Source organism: Centrocercus urophasianus, unplaced genomic scaffold (genome assembly GCF_019232065.1).
Source record: "Centrocercus urophasianus isolate 14NV4802_14NV808 unplaced genomic scaffold, USGS_Curo_1.0 seq_26, whole genome shotgun sequence".
NCBI classification, from domain to species: Eukaryota; Metazoa; Chordata; class Aves; order Galliformes; family Phasianidae; genus Centrocercus; species Centrocercus urophasianus.
The window spans coordinates 11,946,019-11,971,355 of record NW_024884822.1 but is presented as its reverse complement, the minus strand read 5'-3'; the positions used below and the strand labels follow the sequence as shown (position 1 = coordinate 11,971,355).

At 42.0% G+C, this 25,337-nt stretch overlaps 1 protein-coding gene across 2 annotated transcripts in view; it reads right to left on the bottom strand.

Moving 5' to 3' along the window:
- Nucleotides 1–894: 894 nt before the first annotated feature.
- Nucleotides 895–25,337, bottom strand: part of RASGEF1C (RasGEF domain family member 1C) — a 71,392-nt gene continuing 46,949 nt past the window's right edge. For both annotated transcript variants that reach the window (XM_042826300.1, XM_042826301.1), the window contains exons 5-14: nt 23,053–23,265; nt 19,912–19,986; nt 16,738–16,830; nt 15,956–16,058; nt 15,769–15,848; nt 15,218–15,313; nt 12,090–12,185; nt 10,690–10,813; nt 8,630–8,702; nt 895–8,215 (exon numbers count right to left, since the gene is read on the bottom strand). In XM_042826300.1, the coding sequence (XP_042682234.1) occupies nt 8,191–8,215; nt 8,630–8,702; nt 10,690–10,813; nt 12,090–12,185; nt 15,218–15,313; nt 15,769–15,848; nt 15,956–16,058; nt 16,738–16,830; nt 19,912–19,986; nt 23,053–23,265 (978 nt within the window). In that variant the 3' untranslated portion in view covers nt 895–8,190. The remainder of the gene's footprint in view (nt 8,216–8,629; nt 8,703–10,689; nt 10,814–12,089; nt 12,186–15,217; nt 15,314–15,768; nt 15,849–15,955; nt 16,059–16,737; nt 16,831–19,911; nt 19,987–23,052; nt 23,266–25,337) is intronic.

Below are 25,337 nucleotides of genomic sequence, written 5' to 3'. Positions count from 1 at the left end.
AGTGCTGGGGTCACCCTGGGCTGAGCTGACCTGATCTGTTCCCTTTTACTGCAAGGCTCATAGGCTCTGCTGAAACTTCAGCTTCTCTCAGTCTGCTTGTAGCATAATTGAGTCTTCCGAGGACTGAGAGGCTTTAACCTGATAAAAGTTCAGGGGTTGACGCTGGGAAGCCTGAATAAGCTCTGGTTCAGAGGAAATTCAGCCATAGTTCCTCTTGGCAAGAGCTGTGCCACTGTGAGAGAACTGGGCTTGTTCACAGAACTGTTCACTTCTGCAGGCTTTGCAGTAAGTGGTGCTGCTTACACAGCCAGGCAGAAAGCAACCCACAGAAGCAATGTAATGCTTTATCAAGGAAACTCCACTGCTAAGCCTCTTTCTTTAAAACAATTTTAAGCTACTTGAAGCATGGATGTGTCTTACTGGACATACTTACTGAAATAGGTCCCCAAATAGAAGCTCTCCAACTACTGCAATACCAATAATAAAAAGCACACATTTAAACACCAGCTGTACCACTAAGTTTTATAGGAATAGACTGAGAACATTCAGGCCAAGCTGCAGCTCTCATTGTGGTATTTTGAGCCTATGACTCCTTTTTGGGGAAACACATTACAGTGAGAAACAATAGAATTTGTCTCTTTTCCTTGCAGTATAAAGCACAGTACAGTCTCCCAAGTGTCTGAGTATGAAGAGAGAAGCAGTGCAGTGGCAGCAAGGAAAAGCAGACGCCACAGGTTCTTTCACATCTATATGCGTATTCATGACTGTTGAGTCAGAAGTATCTTTGTATTTTTTGGTGTTTCAGAGCAATCATTTTCTTTTCAGCCCGTTCTGTCATTCAGAGGTGTTGAAATACCTACTTGAAACAAAATTGGGAAACCAAATGCACACAGCTGGGCCAATTTTTTTTTTATTCTTCTTATTTGACACTCACATTACAAAATTTAGAAACCATAGACAGTTCAGGCAAACTGTTAAAACACAGTATAAATTAGGGGTTTTTAATATATAAATTCTATACACAGGTAAGTTAGCTTGAACATGACTGACAAAAGGATTTCATAACAATCTTACCACAACTGTATAAAAAGGCATGGGAGTAGGACTGGCACTATAATCATGAATGCGGGTTAAGACATTTTCCACAACAGCTATAAAGCATAACAATGACCATGCTATTCTTGCAGTGTTTATGGGGGTACAGTATGCATTTTACCATTAACATTTTGCAATATCTATGTACAGTCACAAAATCATAACAGCCACTTTCAAGTAACCTTACTGTTTTCTGCCTGCGCAGTTGATAAAGTGTTGGTAATTGCTGTGAGGACTTCCAACAAATCTACACGGTTTGAGTATTGTGGAGGGGAAAGGGATTTCAGTTCAGCCTGAAAATGAAATAGCTTAGTTTAAAGAAAAAGCTATGGGAAAAACACAGCCCCTCATTACTACTGTTCCCACAGTCAGTACCTACCAGTCTTTTAATCCATATTTCCTTTTATCCTAGCTTACTCTTCCTTAAAAACTAATTTATTTCCATTTTTTTCCAAGCACAGTTGTAAAAAGGAATTACAATAATAGATGAAACATAGAAGTTGCAAACAGTTTGGGGTACATTTTTGAATGCACATGTTTTCCAGGTGACCAGACACACATCTTTTAATTTCTCAGTCTGAACATAAGGACAGTTCTGTTTACTCATTTTTAAGACTGTGAATAAATGTTTTGGAGTAATATGCTCTTAGGGTATAGGCTTAAGATAGCTGGTATTGTCACATTTCACAGAGCTTGCTAAAAAATCCAAAACTAAAATCTGATTTGTGATTCTGTGATTCTGATTTCTTACCTTCGTATACTGATGAATACTTGCTAAAAGTGAAGAGTTCTGGAACCCAGAAGCCAATTTATTTTTCATCTGTGTTGTGTACTGGCAGTTTTATTTCATTTTACAGGCTGGCTCCTAAGGGAAGTACTTGCCTGTTGGTAAGAATCATATCTTGAAACATGTCTAATAGCTGTGTGCTTGTATCTTTCACAAAGCTTTAAGAGTTAGGAGGATTTTACTGGAACAATTCCTTCTTCTTCAAGGTGAGGACATACTATAAGCAGTAACCCAGCTTGGGCTGTTATGAAAATACATCTCGTGTCAGCTGTCTAGATGATAGCCCCCATTTTCTCGATTCTGTGTACTCATATGCCAAACATCAGGAAACTATCACACACTTAGCTGTCCCCCAAATATGGGGATTGTAGAAGCTTAATTAAATAATGAAAGCAATGATGCAATACTGACCAGTCACAGCTCACTGAGGAAGTTGCATTTCTCTAAAAGGTAGCTGGGTTCTGGGATTTTCTGGTCACAGGTCCATTAAATAGGCTGTGCACATTTCAGAATGAAGTTTACTGTACAGGTATTTAACTTACAGAACAAGCGAGTCCTGAACTTGAAGTCTTCTGCATTCAGGAAGGCCTGGGAGCAATGCTGCACTGCAGTTTTAGTCTGGGCTGGTACTTCTGGTGCCAGGAAGGAAGGGAGAAGGGACTCCTAAAGTGACAGCTCTGGTATATGAGTGCAGAGCCCCTGTATGGCAGAGAACCTGAAAAATACTCCCGTGGCATTTTGCAAGAGCTGTTTATAGAGCAAAATGCCAATTCTGTGGAGGGAAAGGCATCAAGGGGAGAGATGGCAGTCCAAGCCACTCCGAATGTACAGCATTACAGTCTGAGTTTGGCCACAGTGCAAGGCAAGGGATCTAGACAAGTTATCCATAGCTAGCTTTGTTCTGTAACCGAGGTTATAGCCTGAGTTTCAGTGTCTTGCACCTCTGCAGAGGGTATGAAATGCCACCCGTACAAGCTATTAACTTCTAATATATATCTTGCATAGTATACAAATGCAGAATGTGATGCCTTCTGTGCGCACTGACAATGTAGCTGATATTTTTTGCATATCTGAAAATATGCAAAAAGAACTGTAGAAGAAATAAATACAAAACAGGTCTGCCTCCAGATCTGTTCCACTGAAAAAAAAAAAAGGAACTTGTTTGTTGCCATCCCTGCTCAGCTCAGGGACTACAGAGCAGCTAATGTTGATTATAAAGAAAGGGACTCCCCAAGGCAGCGTGCTTCCTTTCCAACATGCCCAGTGTTAAAGTACTGGTACAGCTTGGTGCACGCATCACTGCATGTCACTGTATTCTCTCCTGCCTTGGCCTGCCCAGCTGCCATTGATGTTAATAGGAATAGCACATGCACAGTTATCTTTTTCCACTCTGCTGCCATGCTGTGAAATACAAAAGTTAACAACCATCAAGGTGTTACAATTTTTTAGTACTTATTTTATCATGCTGCTTGGATCTTAAAATCTCTGTCAATGAAGTAACAAATTCTCCACTGTTTTCCGGCCCTCTAGAGGAACTTTTAGTTCCAAGAATTTTCTTGTAATTATTCTGTTGGATGGAGGATGAAATACATTTTGCCTCGGGTGAATTTCCAATCATGTCCTACCTTTCCAAAGCATTGTATCCCAGCTTCACAAACCTCAGGGCTTGGACAGGAATTTGCATGACAGGTTGTACTGGACCATCTATCACTGCTGCACCCCATCAGAGTATGCACTGCTGTATGGATACCAGGTATGTCGATGCTGTTCCCCAGACACAATTCAGTAATTCCCTGCACCAAATACTGAGGTAATCTCATTTAACAGATAACATTAACAAAAAAGAAAGGAATGTTTTTGGCCCACAGTTGAGCCTTTTGAGAAGGGAGCAAGGAGCGTTGCCTTGCTTCCTCACCTCTTCCTAACCCTATTCTGCAGGCGCAACAATGGAAATACTCAGTTTACAATCAAAGGGGTTTTAATTTCCGATCAAAGACACTCCTGAGACAGTAAGGCTGATTACTACTGCTTTAAAAAGAAAAAAGGATTCAAAACCAGAAGGCCAAATTCTGCTCTCAGATGTGAATTAATTCTCTGGATCAAATTCCTTGAATTTGCTTCTGAAACGTCAGCAACGTCAGAGAATACATTTGCCAAGGCTGGATTTTCACCCTATTAAGTGCACCTGCCCATCTGGGAGTCGGAACTGGCCCTAACAAAAGGCCAAGGACTATTCAAGTTGCCAATGTAATTTAATTCCTATGAATAACCCTGGAGCAGTGCTACAGTTACAGTACTGCTCCAAAACCCATCAAAATCAATTGGAGTTTTTCCCCAGGCACAACACTGAGCTTGAGTTAGGTCTCTATAAAACACTGTCATTATTAGGCCAGATACTGTAAGCAAAACAGTATCTTTTCTACTGATAACTCCAGTATCTTTTCTTTTTGATAACTTCAATTATATATTCAGTAATCTGAATGGTGTTCTAAGCTGGATTTACCATCATGCAAACCAGTGCTTGTGTGCTTTAAGAAAAGGTGCATAAACTATTGCAATAAAACATGACAAACTGACCAAGGTATCAGTAATGGGCTGGCTTAATTGTAAGCAGGTGATTATCTTATCAATACTGACCCCATCATAACATATTCCCAAGCTAAAGAAAACATCTCTATGCTTGAACTAATTCGAAGTGCCTTAGCAGCCGTGTCTGCACTGTGTTGATCCCAGCACTGCTGAGATCACGGTTTGATTCCAGACCTGCATGTCCTCTATCTGTGTGGGGAGCTCCCAGCAGTCGTACAGCAGGACTGCCACCTGCCTAGCAGAGGGATAAGGATGTATTGTGCAAGTGCACCCTGCTGCGTGGGGTTCTTCTGGGTGAGACTCCACAAGTTCTCTACCTTCCAAATTCAGTCATGGCCAGGAGATCTATGTTTAATTATCTATCCACCTTTAATGAGGTGATGCGATTGATGCTGACGTGAAATTGAGAGCGAGTCTGAACGATTAACTGTCTTTTGGAAGGCACTGAGCAAGTTCCTCCGCTGACTTCAACACAAGCTGAAGGCACACAACTCGTATTTTGATGAGCTTTGGATCTAGCCCTATGTTGCAGAATGGCACTCTCAAAAAATGAAATACAGGACTTGTGCTGCACTCTGATTACACAAGAGGAGGTGCAGAAATGATTTAATATATTTAGGTCTTTTCAAATATTGCTGTATAGGCAGAAGCTAAGTTAATGCTTCTGAAAGACTGTATCATCTCACTGGCTTACTGTGTTAACACCCTAGGATGATCTGGGGCTTCTGAAAGTCCCAGCTCTAGTTTTGCTCTGTTCTCTGCTGCATTAGCTCATGCAGTTATCAGGGAGGCAAATTCACCAAAAAATAGTGGTGGAAAGCCATGGCATAACTAACTGCAACTTGTCTTCATGTTAGTCCAATGACTACATGCCTTACAGTTATTTTGCAAGGTGCAAGCAGCATTTCTGGAGATCATACACTGTTCTGTGTACTGGCATCAATATGCCATGCACCTCTGTGAAGCATTAATTGCTTTAGTATCCGCCAAGAGATGAGGATGTTTAGCACCTTCAAAAAAAACCCCTTTTAAATGTGGGATTTATACAAAGGCTTAAGGATGATCTGGTGCTTCTGAAAGTCCCACTAAGCCCTTAATACCTTCCTAAATCTAACTTCAATGCTTCCATTTTAAGTATTGGGGATTGAAAATTTTGGACCGTGAATGTAATTCAGTTTGCAGCAGTGATAAATGCTATGAGTCCAAATTTTAACTCACAAAATTGCCTGAATTCATGGAAGGTACCCGAGGCTGTAAAATATCACGAGAAATGGAAATTCGATTCATCTTTGGGTGTTATCATCTCAGCTGTACCGGCCTCTATTGATCATTGGAAAATGATCATTTGCACTTTAAAAAGCAGTTTTAGGGAAGGGCCCATCCACCCACAGTGGGTTTCAGACAACTAAAAAACCCACTCTGCCATGAAGTCATGCTGTGCACGTGCAATGCAGACATTACAAAAAACAACAACAACAACAAAAACCCATTTAGCAAACACATGTAAGCATTGCCATTGTTTATGGATATGTTTATGGTTATTGCTCTGGATTTGGTTGGAATTAATTTTTTAATGGCATCATTTTGGAAATGGTTCTGCTGGAAGCAATGGCTGTGTGTGTATGTTTCCCTGTATAGCTCTCAGCTCATGGACAAAAATTAACAAACAGTATATCAACAGTATCACCGGAAGAATTGCTCCCTGGCTGGAAGGATGCCATCCCATCCTCACACTTAGTTCTTCCATACAGAGCCCGAGAACAGACATGACATTTTTATGTTCCCCCTGCTTGAACTTGTGTGCTGGTAGATAAATGAAGAGGAGAATCAGCGCTCTCCATCACATCCCTGTGAACGCACATCTAGAAGAAGCTGTCCTGGACAGCTCAGCCAGCTGCAAGAGTGGATGCCACGTGGCCATGATCCAGATTGCACAGGTTTCCACAGATCAAAACCCAACCTAAGAACTGCACCGGAGATACCAAGCGTTAGCATATGACACAGAACATGTCTCAGGCCACTGTTCTCGAGGTCAGCTCAGCTGCCTGGGCTGCTCTCAACTACTGCCTCACCAACGCCTCGTATTTCAACACCTCACTCAGGCATGGACAACCTTTGTGAGGTCTGGCAGTAGACAGGAGCAGTTTCAGCTTTCTGTCTAAAAGCACAGGCCAGTACAGCCAGCTTTTATGATTAGCTTCAGTTTTCCAAATCCTATGGCCATTTCGAATCACTCTAAATTGAAATAAAGCAGTTAATGATTTCAAAGAAAGCTTTATGTCCTGCTATTGTAGACAGAGTGGAACATCTGAAAGGTCAGCATCAAGTCAGTAATAAAGCAAAGTATCATAGGGCATTAGGTTTCAGTTAAGCTTTTTGAGGTTTTCTGGGGGGCAAGTGGGAACAGCCCTTCCACATACATACAGTCCTTCCACACACAAACTCTTCTGGCTTTTGACTCTAACATCCACATAGTTCATTATCACATATTATATATGTTAAAGTAGCACCATGATCACTATACAAATTTAAAAAGAAGACGTAGTCCCTGCTTGCTATTACCTGTAAGGAAGTGGTAGATACTGTTTAGAACCTAAAAACTAAAGAGGAAGAAAATGGTTATCTGCTAACGAATGACAGATTTTGCACTTGAGTGCATTCATTCTAGCCTGAAACCCTTTGTCTTTTTAAAGAAATTACCCTCTCTCTTACAGAGCAATTATTTCTTCCTTCCTCTTAGTATCAAATTGCAAAATAAACAGTACTGTATAATACTGTACAATAATGCCGTATCCTTTTTCTTTAAGCGTGATAAAGCCCTCTAAAGGATGCACCTCAGCAGGAACGAAATTATGGAATAGGCTACACACATTAAATAGAGGTAAACTGAGTCCATCTTCTTCAGTTCAGCTTTAGATGTTGGGTGTAGGGGGTCCTTAAGGACTATCACATACAACCTCCTCAGATCTGCCAACATTCACAGTAAGAAAAACAACAGCAGAGGCAGGAATAGTAACTAAGCAATAGTCATACTTCAGATTGTTCTCTGTAAAAATTCATGGGATTTGCACAGCTCTCCCATGCTGATGTGATCTGTATGTGACATACATGGGTATCTATGAGCGACTGATGTCATTTTCATCCGCTGGAAGCTCATACCTGTTGCAGTCAGTGCTTTGTTCAACAAGGCTGGGGGACTGCTAATGTTAGATTAAGTAGTTCTTTCTTCATTCAGCAATTAACCAGATTGCTGCAGTGTCTGATTTGATTTTATAATCCTCAGAGGGTTTAAAGAGCTGCTGTCTGAAGCACCTGCTTCTGAAATATTTATGTCTATATATATATTTTTTTCCCTTTGCAGTACCATGGTTCTCCATGCTCCTGATTTTCTTCTATTTTCCTTCAGAGGCAAAAGTTACAGTGATCCTGACGCAGTTTGGGCTCAGCCACAAATAATCTGTTTGTCCTTCCTCTCTGTCTCAGAGTTAGAAAAGCGTCCTTGTGCACAGTTCTGTTGATTTCAGTGGATGAATCCAGTTCATCCATCACGTTAGGCAGTCAAAAAAAAAAAAAAGAAAAAAAAAAAAGAAAAACAAAAAGGCTAACAAAAAACCCAAAAAAAGAATTTGTCTAAATCCCAAACAGGCATCTTTGGAATCAGTAGTGCAAAATGTTTGCGGATTTCTTTTCTTTGACCTACTGCAGTGATCTCTTTATCTTCAAGTCTTTCCTAAAATAGTGGATCTGTAAATTTAAAACATAAGAACAATGAATAAGTAGTAATTATAAAGGGTGTTGTTTTTTTTGTTTCCTTTTGTTTTTATATCACTGTCTTCAGATTCTCATTTACACCAAACCATGTTACATCTCTTATAAGAGACACAGACTGTAGGAGGATTCCATTAAACTCGGAGACCTCTACTGCAGGGCTACAAGCACTGCAGAAATGCACAAGAGGAGAACAATGTCCTTCAAATGGTGGATAATTTGAGATTAAGATTAGCTTTTATCAGGGCAGCTCCAGCTCTGTCAATTAGTCATAAATGGAAAAAACCTCCATCAGAGGTCACACTTGCAAAGCCAGCACTTTACAGGCTCTGCCTATCCACACAGCATTTGAAGGTACTTTAGAATTGAGCTGATAAAATGAGAGGTTACCTTAAGGATTTCCATCTGTCTTTTTCTGTCTGGTTTTCCGGACTTTCACTTTCATAAGAAGCCAGATATAAACCTGGAAAAGTTAGAAATATGTTGTTTCAACAGAAACAGTAAATCCCTTTGTCTCTGCGTTCATGTATGTCCTATCCTGTAACAAAGTAAGGACAGCTTGTTATGAGTTTGTGGCTCACCACACTGCTGGCAACCAGCAGGACGCTGCTGCTTAGTTCACATTTCTATCTTTGGAAATCTGTTAGGTTAGCTTTGATAGAAGAGGAGCCCAGAGTTAATATATGCTGGCATAACCTGCTTATAATAATAATACCAAACAGTTAAATGATCTCCACAAAAAATGAGAGATTTGATATTGTGGCAAATAAACTATTTACATTCAAGACTATTCCCATCACTTAACACAACTTAATCTTTCTCAATCTCTTCAAGGCCTGACAGGACATGGTATCTTAAATGAATACAGAACAGCCTCAAGATAAGAATGAGTTACAGAAACCAGAGACGGAACACAGCAGAAGAAAATAAACAGGTCTCTTTTTCTGCAAAACTTTGCCATGAGGGTGAATTTTATGGTACCAACATGCACCCAGGCTGCACAGCTTCCTGGTGGTGCACTGATGTCTCACTGTTTAAAAAAAAATAATAAAATTAAGTGAGCTATAACTTGCATGCATATGTATTTCGTCATTTGACTGCTTGGTGATGCTTAATTCTTTAATACTGGAACCATCTCAGTATTGAAGTCTGTGCTATAATTCAAGCCCATTTTAACATTAAACTGTTGGGCCACTGCTCCTACATGCTGTGATGGGCCTACAGATGTATAGCAGTATGTCACATACCAGTGCAGCATCTGTCTAATACATTCTCCTGTCTTTTACTCAGGGTGATTCTGCTCACCACTATCCCCATGGGCAGCAGGGGAGGCCTGCTCTGGCTTCAACAAAGGACATCTACCAAAAACAGTATGAATGTGGCAGAGGATATGAGAAAGAAAATATGAAAACAATTAGTGGGTTGAGGTCACCCTTTGTTGGTTCACCAGCCTGAAATCTGCACTTTTAAACACCACTTGTGACTTGACTTTCACTTCATGTCCCTTCAGAGCCTAAATACAGAACAAATGCCTCCATGCTGTCTCTTTTCAATACCTATTACTTTAATCACATTCATTATTCCATTTTGGCACCTGTTTCTCTTAGTATTTAGGTAGGATTTTTGAGGCAGCATTTAGTGTTTTGTAGTAGTCTTTGAAAAGCTGTCTGGTGTGATTAACTTGGATCAGTATAGAAAACTGACTAAAGAATCAAGGAAAAAGAAACCCAACCCAGTACAGCCTATGGGAACACAGCTGTGGACAGTTTCTGTGCATGACAACACACCAAGAAGCAACCAACATGAAACAGTATGAAATGACACAGCCCGTTTTGTTGGGCAGCAGATTGAAAGAAGAAAAGAGAAGACACATAGAACTAAAAGTTAAACCAGAAAAACAATTTCAGAACAGCTTTTTTTTTATAGTCGCAGCTTAAGTTAGTCACTAGAAAATATTCTTCTTAAAAAATCATTTCTGTAAATATTTTTCTGCTGCAGTGAAGGAGGTCAGCTGAATGACCATAGCCTGAAGCTGTGTTCACTGAATAGATGACAGTGTTGGTTTGCAGAAGAGATGAGTCCTGGCTCCATCAATCACTGCATGAATTTGGCTAAGGGACAGCTGACATTCAGAGCAATCCACAACATGGTTCTATGGCCTCTTTTCTTGATTTCAAAAACAGGGCTACCACGACAGCTTCCTAGATAGCAGTGCCTTTTGGACAAGCTATGGAGTAGAGAAAAGTAACCAGACAGCAGCTTCATGAGGTAGAAGGCTTTATCTGCAAAAGCATGTTGGTAGTCTGGGGATAATAAACAAGCTGCATGACAGGAAGGCTAGGAAGGAAATGGGACTGGTCAGTGAGAGAGATCACCCGAGATGGGTCAAGATGTTAACTGGTAGTGATAAAGAGACATTTTTTCAGTGATTAGAGGTTGTACAGTCTTACCATCTTCAGTAAAAATGGGAGCAGTGTGCAGGTAGTGGATTATGTTAGCATCTTGTTCAAAGGGACATTCCACTTGCTTCCATGTTATAAATTCTCCTACTTGCTTAGCCAGTTCCAGGAATTTCTGTAAACATAAACCCATTCCATTCAGATACAGTTCCACTTTCTCACTTAAACAACCACATCCAAGCAGCAGATCAGGATGTAGGGTTCCTGACCACAAGGACATTGGGAGAAAGGAGTCTCGGATCTTTTAGATTGGTAGATTTTCTCTGCTCGTTTGCTGGGGGAAGAAGGAAGAAAGGGTGTGCTCCACTCCTTCTTGCAAGTAGTCTCAGTTTGTATTTAAGTGAAAATGTATCCATGAACAAAGCTATAGGCATAAACTTTGAGGGATCAGAATTAGACACGTTACCTAAGGTGGAGGGACTCCAATTCCTCACAACTCTTTAGGCCTTCTAACAGTAAATACACATGGCAAAAAAGTTCTGATATAACTTGAGGGGATGCTAGGCTCTATCTTATGCATTGCTCACTATCTCACAATGGCCCCAGCAGAAGGACAAATGTAATGCAACTGACCAAAGAGATGCTGAAGAGCTGATTTACAAAGAATCTGAGAGCCAAAGAACTGTTTTCTCATTGACATGGGGCAGCTTTTTCGAAAGCACTTCATCTCTATCCCCATCAGAATGCAAGAACACAGCAACTGCAGCCCACAGCACAACATAAGAATGTGAGTGCCTACACACAGCCACCAGCAACAAACTGCACGAATGTAAACCACCCTCCCCAGCACAGAACTGCAACCACTCAGGATATGTAGCCACCCAGTGCCAGGCTGTGGGAGGGTATTCTGCTTTCGTTGATAGAAATTCTTCTGTGTAAAATTTAGAGCAACAGATTATACAATCAAATCCTTACATCAACAGCATGGCAGACTGCACTGTCATTCTACTTCTGTATTCTAATTTTTGTCTATTGACCGCAACCAATTTATGTCTTACTTTGCCAAGTCTTTTTATTAAAAAAAGTTATTACAAAACAGATACAATGAATTATAAAACATTTTACACTGATTTATCTACATGTGCACCTTTTCCCTTGTTTTCTGAAAGTCGTCCTCCCCTCCAAGCCATAAATATAATCATGCATATTGCTGACATTGTATTTCCAGCAGCCAACCCGCGTGAAGCAAGTCACAACGGTCTGTTTGCAATGTCTATACAAAACGTATACATTATTTCTTTCAGAAAACATTCTGAGATTGGTTTAACCTTCAAGCAGTCACTTGAGATTGTCCCTTTTGGCATATTCAGCCTTTGTTGGGCTGCACTGAAATTGCAGGCACACAATCTTAGTGCTATCAGAATGAGATAAAAACATTTTTCAGATCTTACTTCAAAGTTGACGTGTCCATTTGGAAGGCGATTAGCACATCCTTCATTCAAAAAATAAATGTCTTTGATCAATAGGCTGAAGAAAGGGATCACAATCTGTGAAGAGAAATGGCATAACTATTATCTTTCCAGTTCAGTATTTTCTCTGCATGAAAGAGGAACTCAGTCAGGAGAGAAGAGAAAAAATAAGTATTTACTTTTCACTGTTTTGGGAACTTAAAAAGCAGCAGAGTGAGAAGCAAGCAAAAGGGCAGCAGGATAAAGGGACATCCTCAGCCATCAGGAGAACACTGAAAGGAGCATGAACTGAAAGCAAGAGTCACTGAGCAGACAGCCATGACTATGAAAATACTGATAACTCAGTTTATTAACTTTCTGTACATCCACAGCATAACTGTCTGATGACAAGATCAGACAGCAAAGAACAAACAAACAAACAAAAAAAAGCTACACAACCCTTCCTTTCTCTGCTGGGTCTTTACAAGCAAAGCTGTTGCATACACAAATTGAGCAACTTAAAGGCAGCGGAGAACCAAAGAACCACTGCTGTCTCTGAACAAGGAAAACGATCTCATGAAGTCAAAAGATACTCATGGAGAGCTGGAGCCAGGCCCTGATCCCCAGCTAGAAATTACTGCCAGGTTCTGTGTATTTTTTTTGCAGGCAGATACAAGCTTGTTCTGCCCTGCTCTGCACTACTGGGGGCCGGGTCACATAAACTAAGAGCCTTGCTGGGAAGGAAGGTATATGAATGTGGGCTATGTGCCATGCTAATACAGCTACAAAGCCACCAGCCAGCTCGGAGCGTGGGCAGAGCTTGTTCTCATCTGCATCCAAAAGGAAGCAAAGACATTCCCTAGAATACAAATTCTCCACACATTTCCAAGGGATTTCTGTCTTTGGGTCAGTATTTATTTCCCTAATAAAAATATGCTGCACTGCATGCTTTGTTTTCCAAGTTTCTGTAGTAAAAGCAACAAAAGTGGATATAGTTACATTTCAGCGTTGGATTCAATCCAGAGTCTTTGCTGGCATAAAGTCTGGGTTAGCGCCAGAAACTCAAATTTCACTCCCTTTTGATTCTCCCCAAACCATCCAACCCACCCACTTGCTGAAGGACAATTGCCTCCTGCAGAAAGAAGAAAGCTAATGAGCTCAGACCTGTTCTTCCTCCAAAGCATCACATGACAACGACACACAGCGCTGCCCTGCACATCCTCCCAGCGTTCCAAAGCCAATCAGAGCCATGCCATTAACACTGTGCAGGGTGTCCCAGCGGAACGACTTAATTTTGGATGTGGCAGAGGTCAGCTGACTGCATAGATAAAACCAGACGGTTCCTAACAAGCACACCAAATTCTGCATGAAATGTCCTCCCTCCTTCATCGCCTGTTCTCTCACCCTGCACTTGGGCAGGTTTCTTTCTGCACTCCCAGCAGAGCACCTTGTGTCCCAGGGGGATGGGTGAAGCCTGCATCTTCGCATGTGCTTCTGTGGTGGCCATTTGTTGGGAAGAGGGGCAGAGGGGACTGGGATCTCAAACTGTTACAAGCACAAGTCAATCTGAAGCAAAATATTTTCTTCAATGAGAGAGCTTTGCTGCAAACATTTTCTATTAAAAAAATGATCATGTTTCTTTAATTTTATTCAAAGTCAATAAAATAAATAATGAATAATATGGCTTACAGTAGGCAACAAAATTCCTTAATTCCTACAGCGTGAATTACAAGATCTGCTGTCTCCGTAAGATGCCCAGCATGACCAACTACCAAGTCAAATGCTTCAGCATTTTCTTGAACATAATGTTATGTTCTCAAGGTAAACAGAATATGTTTTTTTCCTATGTAAAATAGATTCCTTTCAATTTAATAATCTCTCTGCTCTCCCTTAACCAGCTAGGGCTAGAGATATGTCAGAGATTGCAAACAACTGCAGGAAATTAAACAACAGAGCTGCTGACTTCAATATATATGATGGCTGCCGAAGAATTAAACTGCAGAAGGATCTCAGACTGATAGGTCCTTGCTGCATGGTGTGAGAGTTAAAAGGGTTTCTCCACTGCTAAAGAACATCCAAAGCCATCGTCTCTTCTTGAGATGTGCTCTTCAGAACAACTCAGCACTCCCTTCGCAGCTGAGTCAGCCTGCGACCAGCTGCTGATCTCATTTCACTGTAACTGCTGTGAGATTCCATTAGCTTCAGCAGATTTACATCAAATTCACAGGGATGTGAGATCAGCATTTGCTCTCGCTCCTCTAGTGAGAGAACATTTAATTCTGTATTATGCTTGTTCATGCAGTATGTACCTTAGCCGCGCTGTGTAGTGATCACCCATTTATGACTATGTGCAATGTTAAAAAGAAACTCTCTTTCACAAAACAAGGGAACAGAATGGAGAAATAAGAAAATAAGCAAGAAGTATGCAGGCACAAAACAGTAGGATGCTGCACTAACATCTCACGAATCTGATCAGAACGCTATGTATCTGCCACAGACAGTGGTGATTCAATTCTTGCTCAGCAGGATGGCAACAAATGAAATGAAAACATAACAGGACAGACTTTCCCTCCAAATTTGCTGCAATGGGTTCAGACCACACTCTTTTGCATGACTTGCAGTAAATCATCTTTCTCTAATGTAAGTGGAGAACCACCTCATCACCTCTGAGTGCTGTGCCCTTTGCTCTGTATCTCAAATCACAGGCCGTACAATAAAGGCTTGTCTGCACAGAGAAGCTGCCTGGCATGGCTGCAACAAAGCACAGCTCCACCTGGGCCTGCCAGGCTGATGCTCCATGCCAAAATAAAAGTCATTTTACTCTGGAATACCTTTTCCTCTGGTTTATCAATCTAAACAGTGTGACCTTTCAAGAGGCACAGAGATGCTTGCCACAAAGTCATCCATTCTACGTGCTCTGCCTGCCCTGGCTTCCTGACAGCAAGTTCACAAAAGCCCTCTGATCCATTTCAAACCCCTTTCAGCTGCAGATTTACATTTCCATTGCATTTAGCAGTGCACAAACCTTGCATTGGTGCACCGTGGAAAAGGGGACAGCAGAGCTTCAGTGACATTTTCGGTAGAGATGCACACCACTGATTTGCAGGTACACGAGATGTGGTCACACCTACCTTCTCCCTATTGCTGTGTGCAGTGAGGGACCTGTGAGCAGCCCCCCGCAATGCCGTTCTGTAGTTATAGAAGTTACCAGTGGGGTCCATCTGGTGCTAGATATACAAAAGACAACAGATTGGTTAGAAAGCAGCCTGAGTCCTCTGAAGACAGCTTTGCCCTTAGTTGTACCAAAACTTGAACAGAGCCAAGCCTCCATCTTCAAAAATACACATAGAAGCCCATGAACCACAAGCAAACAACACTGGCATCAGCTTGAGAAATGTTGCTTGTCTATCAGCCCATCCTCCCCAAGCCACTTGTCGCTTCCTTTTAGATTTTGAGTATCTTTTTGCATGTAACATTCAAGTGCTCTGCTACCCCTCTGCACACCAGCAGCTTCACACTTTCTTCACCATCCTTTAGCAACTTCGGCCGGAATCCAAACCTCTGCCAGTGAAATGTGTCTACAAACATTCATACCTGGATAACAACGTGGAAATTCACAAACATACAAAAACAAATAGATAAATAAATAATTCAAGCAGCATGTCTTTACTGATGTACTTACTTCAAGAATGAAAAATTTGGCTGTTTTTACTTTTGACCAAGTCTTCTTCAACCGAGAAACAGGACTCATGTTCATTCCAGCTAGGAGGGAAAAAGAAGAAAAAAAAAAAAGCCATGGATGAGACTCAGACTTCCCCTTTTCCTTTTGCTACAGCCAGTGGAGACATCTGGTTAGGAGCTGTACTCACAAATGATTGCCATCAGTGAATTAAAGTTCCCTATGTTAAAGCACTCTCGGGCGACATCAATGAAGAATTCAATGACTTGTGCTCGCTGTTTCTTTTTTGCAGGCTGTAAATTAAAACAAGCATTTGTAATGAGCATACACAGAACTGGAGGGCAGAGCAGGCTGAGTGATAGCTTGTGTTCTAAATCCACATTTTAACTGGACTGGAATCACCCCACCTTCCCAAAGAAGATCTTCAGATGGCAATGCTTTTCAATCACAAGTTACGTAGGATATCCCACTACAATTCCTCCCTTCAAAGGAGAAAACATTCGCTTCATTTTGATGGGGCCAACTGAACTAAACCCAAATCTGCCAAGTTTAAAATCACAACAAACACAGCTCCAGTAATGGGCAGCAGGACAAAGAGCTATGCAATGGGAATTCACATGCACAGCAGAGCTTCAGGATGACAGATAACAAATACTGCTCCACTAGAATCTTTTCCAGCAGAAATCTCACAGGATAATTCAATTTTTCCTCTTTTTCTCCCTGCAGGGTTCATTATTCCACACTGTGCTCCTACTACATCAATAGAGCAGTGTACCTCCATGTGTTGCCAGCTCTGTTTTGTAATCTGTTTGTCATTTATCAGCTTGCTCGTGTGAATGCAGCATTACTAAAACTTACTGTCAGATGCTTAGCTAGGTCACAAGAAATAAATCCCCAGGTTTGCTTATTAGTGTACCATCTGAAACTGGTACTGCAAGAATGTGTAAAACGAGCTGCGTGCTTCCCACTTACCATGCAAATTTCTGTTGCTACGAGGTAGCAGAGCCTATTGAACCATTTCACATAGGCCTCAAGGTTACTGGTCTTCTGGTCACTGAAACAAGGCTGGAGAGGAAAAAAAAACACACAAAGACATGTAACTGCAGTTCAGTCAGCTGCCTGATTGCAAAATACCCATTACACGAAGGTAATCATTTGGCCACATCTCTCTCACATACAGAGAAGACTGTGCCTTAGCACAAGAAAAAAACAAAAGAAAAAATAGTTCTAGTTGCTTCTCTATGGGAAAAAAAAATATATATTTCCCTTTAGTCTCCTGAGTGTTCAGGATAATAGGCTGTTGAGTGCCCCAGATCTCTCTTGCTGGCTGCACTGGAACAGGCTGCTTACACACAAGGGAGACTTCACCAGTAAGAGTCACTGCAAAGAAACACATTTTTTACTTTTTACATGAAACTTCACATAAATTCCCTCTGCTGATACAGGTGCAGATACTTGGCTGAACTCTTTCAATTACTTGATATCCAGACACTCTGACTTCAGCAGAGACACAGGGTAGTTCACACAGCCTGAAGACGCTGGTGGGCATCATAAGAACTCGACTCCTTTCTCCAGCCCTAAACTCTGAGACCCTCCATCTAGGACACCCTGCTCCCTCACGGTTCACATGATTTATGTGAACATTCAGTAGTGAACATCTAGTATCCACTAGAGGGTATCAGAGAATACCAAATTTTTGTACTGTTCTGATGATCATCTCCCAGAGCTGCCAGAAATACACTCTGCTAAGAAAAAAAACCGCAATGCATAAACACAGATCCACGGATGTCGATGAAATTACCCATATTATGTCAGTTAGGTGCCTAAAACCTGGGTCTTCATGTTACAGCAAGTTACCTTACATTAAGATTCTTCTAATTAAGGTAATTCAAAGGAAACATCCCTGCGATTCTGTATGCAAGCACATTTAGAAAAAGAAATCACAGTACGATGGTATTAGGCCACCAATCTGAAGCCTGATGTTCCTAGCCATTTTATGGAAGGACTACCTATACAATAAATGAAGAAATAAATCAAAGCATCTCAAAAGTAAACGTTGGCAAACAACACATGAATGTCAAACTAAAAGAAATCCCAACACAGCCCCACTCCACTCTTAGCAGTTCCTTTTCTTGCACTCTGTGGTATTTTTTGCCCCCTGCTACCGCAGAAAAAATACACACAAAACCTTGGTTTTGTTCTGAACATGATATTTCCATCACAGCACTGCTGTTCCATGCCACGGCATAAGAACCACATCTAATGCCATCTAACTTGGTTAAAACGTGCACATTTAATGTCGAAACAGATTGCCTTTTAAAGGTTAAGCTTTATAAATGGCAACAACATTTAGCACCTCCCTAGCATCTTCCATCAGCAGCTCTCAAAGTGCTTGATAAACATTCATAAATGAAACTTTTGGAAGCCTTCATGCAAGAATGATATTTAAAATGATCTCCACCTGGAGGCAATGTGAACCAGAGCCAAAGCCCAGTGGTGTCACTCCACTTGAGGCACGTGCTGCTGTGCACAATGCTCTGCCAGGTCCCACACAATCTCTCAGCTGTAACACACCAGGGCACGGAGGATCTTCCAAGTCATCGCTGGGACCTTTTCTCAACCCAGGAAGAGGATGCTGACAAGTTGCAGACTACCCCTGCTTTCACCAGCTTGCTGACCTGAAGCCCACTAATTCTTTAGTGTCGTATCTTGTGTGAAAACATTAAGGCCTTTTTTTCTGTACTCAGTAGAGCCTATCTGAAGGAAGACACGCTTTGAACTTAGAAGTCAATGCAGTGGTGCATCCTTGCTTTGATATTTGCTCTCCACCTCCCACTCAAATCCTTCCTATCCACCATAGCAGATGTTTCTTCATATTTCTCTTCATATTTTGGTATTCGTCTGTTCTGCCACTACATTTGAAATTCCAGACAAATTCTATGCAGAGCTACAGCCACTGTGCCTGCTTCAGCTTACTACTGAACATTTCCCTCCTAGCATCCTTTCCCCTGCGTGGCTTTATGTAGTTTGACTTCATTCACTGCTGCCTCCCTCCTATCCTTCCAAAATTTACTCAGATTCAGAGCCTCCACTTGATCTCTTTCATTTTACTTCGTAACAGAGATGATGACTTCCTGAGACACTTCATTTTCAATCTCGTCCCTCATGCTCACAGTGGGTTACTGAAATCTCAGCTCCGGCTGCCCTGATATTTCACGTTTCTGACACATCTTTGTCACACAGGGGTTCTTTCCTAAAGGATGTGATCAATGTTCACAACACCTGAGACACCTCTGCCCATTCCTCTCTCCCTGAAACAAACTGCAGAATCTCTGTAACTCCAATACAAGAAGGAGAAAGCTCACGACTGCACATTTGGTCTGTTCATACCTCCCTCCCTTCACCTTTAGAAGTTATTTTGGTGCTTTTTGGAAAACATTTTAGCAAGAAGTCTTCCTCTATCTAATGATGCAATTTTGCCATTGATAGATGATCTCAGTGGGAGCCCTTTTGTGGTTCTGGGTAAGAATTTTCCATCCTCTTTCTTTTCTCGTCAGCATATGAAATACCAAACTCTTGCTCTCCAGCTGGAATTCTCTTTCCTTACTGAAGCAGTCATCGAAATGCTGCTTCAAACCCCACTGGAACTCATGGAAAGACTCCAACTGGCTTCCAAGAACTCTGGAGGAAAGCCTGATCAGGCACTTCGTTCCCTGCAGCGCTCCGGGTTAAAAGCTATTGTATATAGAGAGGAGAGAATGTTGATTCATGACGCACTGACTCAGTACTGTGGTGTCTGGGCACACACTGTGGCCATTACATCACGGCAAGAGTCCTTATGCCTTTAACATTAGGAACAGACATTTCCAGGTTCCACGCAGCTACAAGTTGCGTGCCCTGGCCAAAACAGGTGAAGAGGAAGAGCCAAAGACCAGAAATTCATTGTGTAGGCCAGTCTCTGGCTGGGACAGATTCTCACCATGAAGGAATGGCAATGAACCCACCAGCTAGAGCTCCACCAACAGGTCCATCCTTGCTGTGAGAATACAGCCCTGCTGGCTGCCTTGCCCTGGTGATGTCCCAGGCTTGCTCTTATGGATTACATCAGTTACCGTTGGAAATATTTCTTATGTGGACAGAACATACCTTGGTGCCATCCAGAGGATCCTTGTGTACAAATGCCTGCACAAATTCCTCAGGTCCGATGTGACTTAACCTCTCCTATTAGAGGCACAAAGACAGGAAGAAATGAGAAAGCACTCCACAATGCCTGTTGTTTCTCTTCATAAAACACTGCCATTATCTTTAAGTTCTGAATGGTGTTGTTGAACTTGTAGACAGCCAACTAGCATAAGATGTTAACACTGATAAGAACAATTAGAGTTATTTCAGCAGAAAATAGAAAGTATACATCTTGTAAGTGAGAAATCACAGCAAGAGCTCTCTTCAGTGCTCAGACAGAAAGGTGCTGATGCTCGAGGCCTCATCTGGGAGCTGCAAGACCTCAGTTGCATGCCTGGAGCTGCCACAGACCTACTGCTGCCCAGCATTTCTCAATGGCTGTGTTTCCCAGTTGTTCAAATGGCAGAAATACTGAGCTCTGGTAACCATAGCAATTCGTTGGCAGCTGCGCAGTGCTCTGACCCTGCCTCCCTACCAGCCAAGCTCAGGTGATGCCCTGTGGGGCTGGCTGTGTGCCACTGGGGAAGGCACGAGAGATGTGTGTGCTTAGATTACAGTCATTTCTCACTCTGGAGAGCATCCCAGGCATTACCCAAAACAAGAGCGAATAAAGCACCCAGATCTCTCTTGATAAAGGACAGTCCACCTCCACCAGATCCTGAACAAATGTGGCAATTTCAGTCAGACCAGCAGCCACTGTTTGGGAAGAAGAGCGGTCTATTCCTCTGCATCAGGACTAAAAGACCACAGTAAGCACTGTGGACTAAAAAAATACGCTGTCACTTATGATTCTGCCTCTATGGGAGCTCCCTTTGGTTCCCCAGATGGCCCACCTTGCTGATACAAGTGGACATTGTTTTGTGGAAGGTTTATTCAGCACTGGCAATGACAGCCTTGAAGGAGCCAAGCAGCTGTCAGTGCTTCTGAAATGTACTGTCAGGGCAGGTGTGTTTGGGTGTTACAGCAGTGTGTGCTGACTGCTAACACAGCTTCACCGCCAGCAGTGGGAACTCAGTTATTTCTCTGAGATTTGGTATCTATCATATTGATTAACCTAAAAGGTACCGAGAGAAATATGTGAAGTAAGATTTGGTATTTTACAGCAGTCACAATTAATTATAATAGCTGCCATCCAGCCTATTCAGCCTATCTTAATGAACTACACCCTCAGAGCTATGTTTTCAAATATGCTCCTTAACTCCCTTTGACTTCTACTTTTGCCCATTAGCACAATTCTATTGGAATAAGACAGAAGATCATTTACATTGTCTATAAAAGGAAGAATCTAGCAGCAGTGACTGAGCTAGAGATGGGCACAGCCCACAACAGAACAACAGCCTAGGAGTCAGCAGATGGGGGCTGGTTTCCTCGATATCCAAGGAAACCATTACTGTACAGTCTCCAAAATGCTTTGGTATGAAAGCTAAGTCATTAAAATGATCCCCAGGTTACAAGATCTCAAAGGCAGTATTTTCAGTGACGCAGGAAATATGTTCCTTCTTATTTGCCATGCCCTTTAACACGCTTATTAGAAAAATATTTGCAGTAGGTTGTAGGTCACACGAAGTATTTCAGTAGAAATACTGTGGAATTCGTACAGCCTAGTCATAGGACACTCGAGTAGCATTAAAATCAGTGGTAGTTTTGTGTAAGTGAAAATGTTATGGCTGTTCTTGAGGTATTCCTCTTGTCTTCTCACCATGCCACTGGTGCCTGTACAGAGCTCTTAAACAGAAATAACTGTTATTAAATACAGAAATACTTCTTGCTAACAATTAAGTATCTGACAGTTTCAGTGCAATGCATTTGGTGCACCAGATGCAGTAAGTGAAAGAGAAGGTAGGGAGCAATGATTAAAGTGGCATGAAAATCTTTGGGTGTATCAGTTTTAAAAGTGTAATCTGAATAGAGGGAACCCTTGGAGAACACTTGTATTGTAGAGGAAAGGAAAAGCAAGAAAAAAAACTCCGGGTAAAAGGACTTGTACTTCCTGGCTTAAACTATGTACAGCTAAGAGAGCCAAAGCTGCACGTTCTGAAAACTAATCAAGGTGAGAAGATGATCCAAAATTAGGGCGTTTCTGAGCTATCCCACTTCTTCACAAATACAATAGGAGCTACTTTCAGAATCCCTACATTTAACTCCACAATATTCTCTCCAAACCACAGTCCATTTTATGGTTAATTTTCCCAGCCTTCCTCTCTGGAATGAACACTGTCCACAGGAGGACAGGCAGTAGAAAGCCGTTACAATATCAAAAGATCTGCAGATGGCAGCAATAACATTTTGTGTTCTGCAAACATCCATGGAGGACCTGAACCTGGCAGAAAGGTGTGCAACACAACGCTCTGGCAAAGATTTTGGTACTGCAATTGGTGCATTTATCATCCAGAGACTGATGGAGAGTGGACTGCAGTCCAAGGAAGGAAACAGCGGGACTTTGTTTGGGGGTGGGAAGCTTTTCTGATATTTGCACACCCTTGTATGTCCACGCTCAAAGTAACAAGGGGAAGAAAGAAAAAGGCAGCTCAGATGCTTTACATATCTGTGGGAATGGATTTGAGTTAAAACTTCTTCCCGATTAACAAGGAGTACAGCTAAGAGAGCCAAAGCTGCACGTTCTGAAAACTAATCAAGGTGAGATGATCCAAAATTAGGGCGTAACAAAGTAACAAGGGGAAGAAAGAAAAAGGCAGCTCAGATGCTTTACATATCTGTGGGAATGGATTTGAGTTAAAACTTCTTCCCGATTAACAAACGGGCTGACGATCAGCCATTTCAATGGCACCTTCAGGTTTTATAGCTCAAAGCAAGTACCTTACAGAAGCCTTATTCACCTTCCTGGAACAAAGACTCATATTTAATGACAAAGCAAGCTCAAAAGGTAAAGTGACATGCCCCAAAATGCACAGAAACACTCTGGTAATTTCTCACTTCCCATGCATCTCTTAACCTTTCAGACCCTGCCTCATACTGCAGTGCTGATACAGCAGTGTGATGTGCTGCAGCAGCGCAGACGCTTTTTGATTGTGTCTGGAATACTTAGCAGCTGATGGCTTAAAATAATATCTCTGACTGTGAAAGTTGGAAACCATGCCCACGTACCAGCTCCACATGTGTCAGCTGCTGAGCCAGAGTGTAAGGGTCACTGCAGACGCTTAGGATTTCTCTCTGAATTGATGGAGGTTTACTTTTAAAGGCAACCAGCTTATCAGAGACAGCAGCATTGATCTTGACAATCCCTTCTTGCCCATGGCTGAGGGTGGCAAGCTTCTGATTCAGGGTCTGTAAAAGCTGATTCATCTTTTTCCAGTAGGCCTGGAGAGACAGGGAGAGAAAGAAACGTAAACCACCCACAGAACTTGATGAAGATATGTTTTTGTGCTGCATTTTACCTTCTGCAAAGTATTCCTAAGTCAGCAACAGGTTATCATTTTATTTTTAACATGCCTATTTCAGAACAATCAGTTGGCTTAATTACAGTACTGTGCTCCAGACCACAGAAACAGACTGCAGTCTAGAGAAGAGGCAGGCAGGACTGGTGGGCTGGGCTGGCACTAATACTCGCTTATTGCTGCCAACACCCATGCTGCAGGGAGCAGAGGAGATGGAATGCTACAACATGAGTTACTGCAGCTTTCTGGAGCACAGCAGCATTTGGTACTCATCCTTTATGTCAGCGACACGTTGCCTGAGAGCTCTACCTGTTAACAGTTGCTAGTCAACTCTTATTTATTGAGAATAAGAAGTGCCTTTAAAGCTTTTCTCTCCGTCCTTCTTTGCTGAGAGCAGCTAAGCACACTGTTACTTTTTACCCAGTTGGAGTAGCTTTGAGTATTTAATATCCAAAATGTTAATTGCCAGTGAAAGATGCTCATAAGATATTCCAGGCACAGCCATACGCTCAGCAGGATGATCATTACTCAGTTGTGCAGGTTCCTCTCAGAGACGGAGCAGCTCTTTGCAGGAAAAGAGCAGAGCTGCTGGCCATGGAGGATGGGTAGATAAAAATGCTTTCAACTCCTCGTGACTGACAGATGCAGACATCATAAAACTGAGAGTACTGGTGGATGGGCTCTGAAAACAAGGATTAATTGGAGAAGTCCTTGGGCTAAAACTTCACACCATACTGAGGTGTTCCTCGACAGCCAGGCTTTGTAGGCTCTCCCAGCCAAAGCAGCATCAGGCATGGGTACGACATTTTCACAGAGCAGTCGCTTGGGAAAACAGCTTCCAGGCTGGCCTACTACCAGCTCCAATCCCAGCACAAAGATATCCAGCTGCTCACAAGTGGGATATCTCCTCGCTCTCTATCTGGGCAGATTTCAGTAACATCACGTTGTCAGTAACATCTGTTTGTAACAGGCCAGTGTGAAACCAGAGCCAGCACGGAGCCCTCTTCTCTTACATCTGTACTATACAGCAGAGGTACACCCTGGTACTCTCCATGCAGTTCTTATCATCGCATCAGGGACCTGGCTGGAGTTTGACATCTCATGAAGGCCAACACACACCTGAGTCACAGCCCAGTACACACTTGGGAATGGTTTAGAAACAGCTTGTGTCTTCTCCAGACTTTTCTAGGTGGTAGGCAGTCTTCAGTTTTAGCTGTTGAGGTCAGTATTCTTGTACACATAGCATACCTCCTGCATTCTGGAAGTAGTGAAGAATAACATGCTTCCGTGAACCCTGTTTCCATCACACGTCTGAGGCTGGGAACCCTCAAAAAATTACAAGCGCTTCAGCATTTGCTGCAATGTTTTGCCATATTTGTACACTTCCAACAGAAGTTTTCACATCACTGAGGTACCTTTCAGTTCACCCAAAGATGACATTCTTTTGAGCCAGGCTGGAGCACGGGCCAGAGAAGCAGTATACAGTCAGGCTATCTTGCAAAACAGAGACAAAACAGAGTAAATGAAGCAATGACCCAGGAGGCAGGAGGAACTTGTCTTGGGAGAACATCCACACAGGTCTCAAAATCATGGAGCACGAGTGAAAAATCAAGTGAGGAACAAATCACTGAAAACAGGTTTTTAGAAACTAAAAACTGTTCTTTCAGTTCCTGATGTGTACTAGCTGCAAGGAGAACAGACTGCTGGTCTTCATACAATTCCTCACCCAAACAAATGATCAGACTTTTGATTTACAAAGGCCATCCTGAACCCAAACGGCTGAGTACCATCTAAATACTTCTCCAGTTTACATCCAGGTGTGTTTGCAAAACTCAGCACAGCTTATCAAGTTCTATGATTAGAATGCTATTTTTAGTGGAAACTTAAATAAGGGAATATTTCAGCATTCTGTGAACACATTTTGTAAACGTGGAAATTACTTTTACTAAAGTAGAAGTTTTCTGTGACATATAAAGCATTTGGCTAAAGAACTTT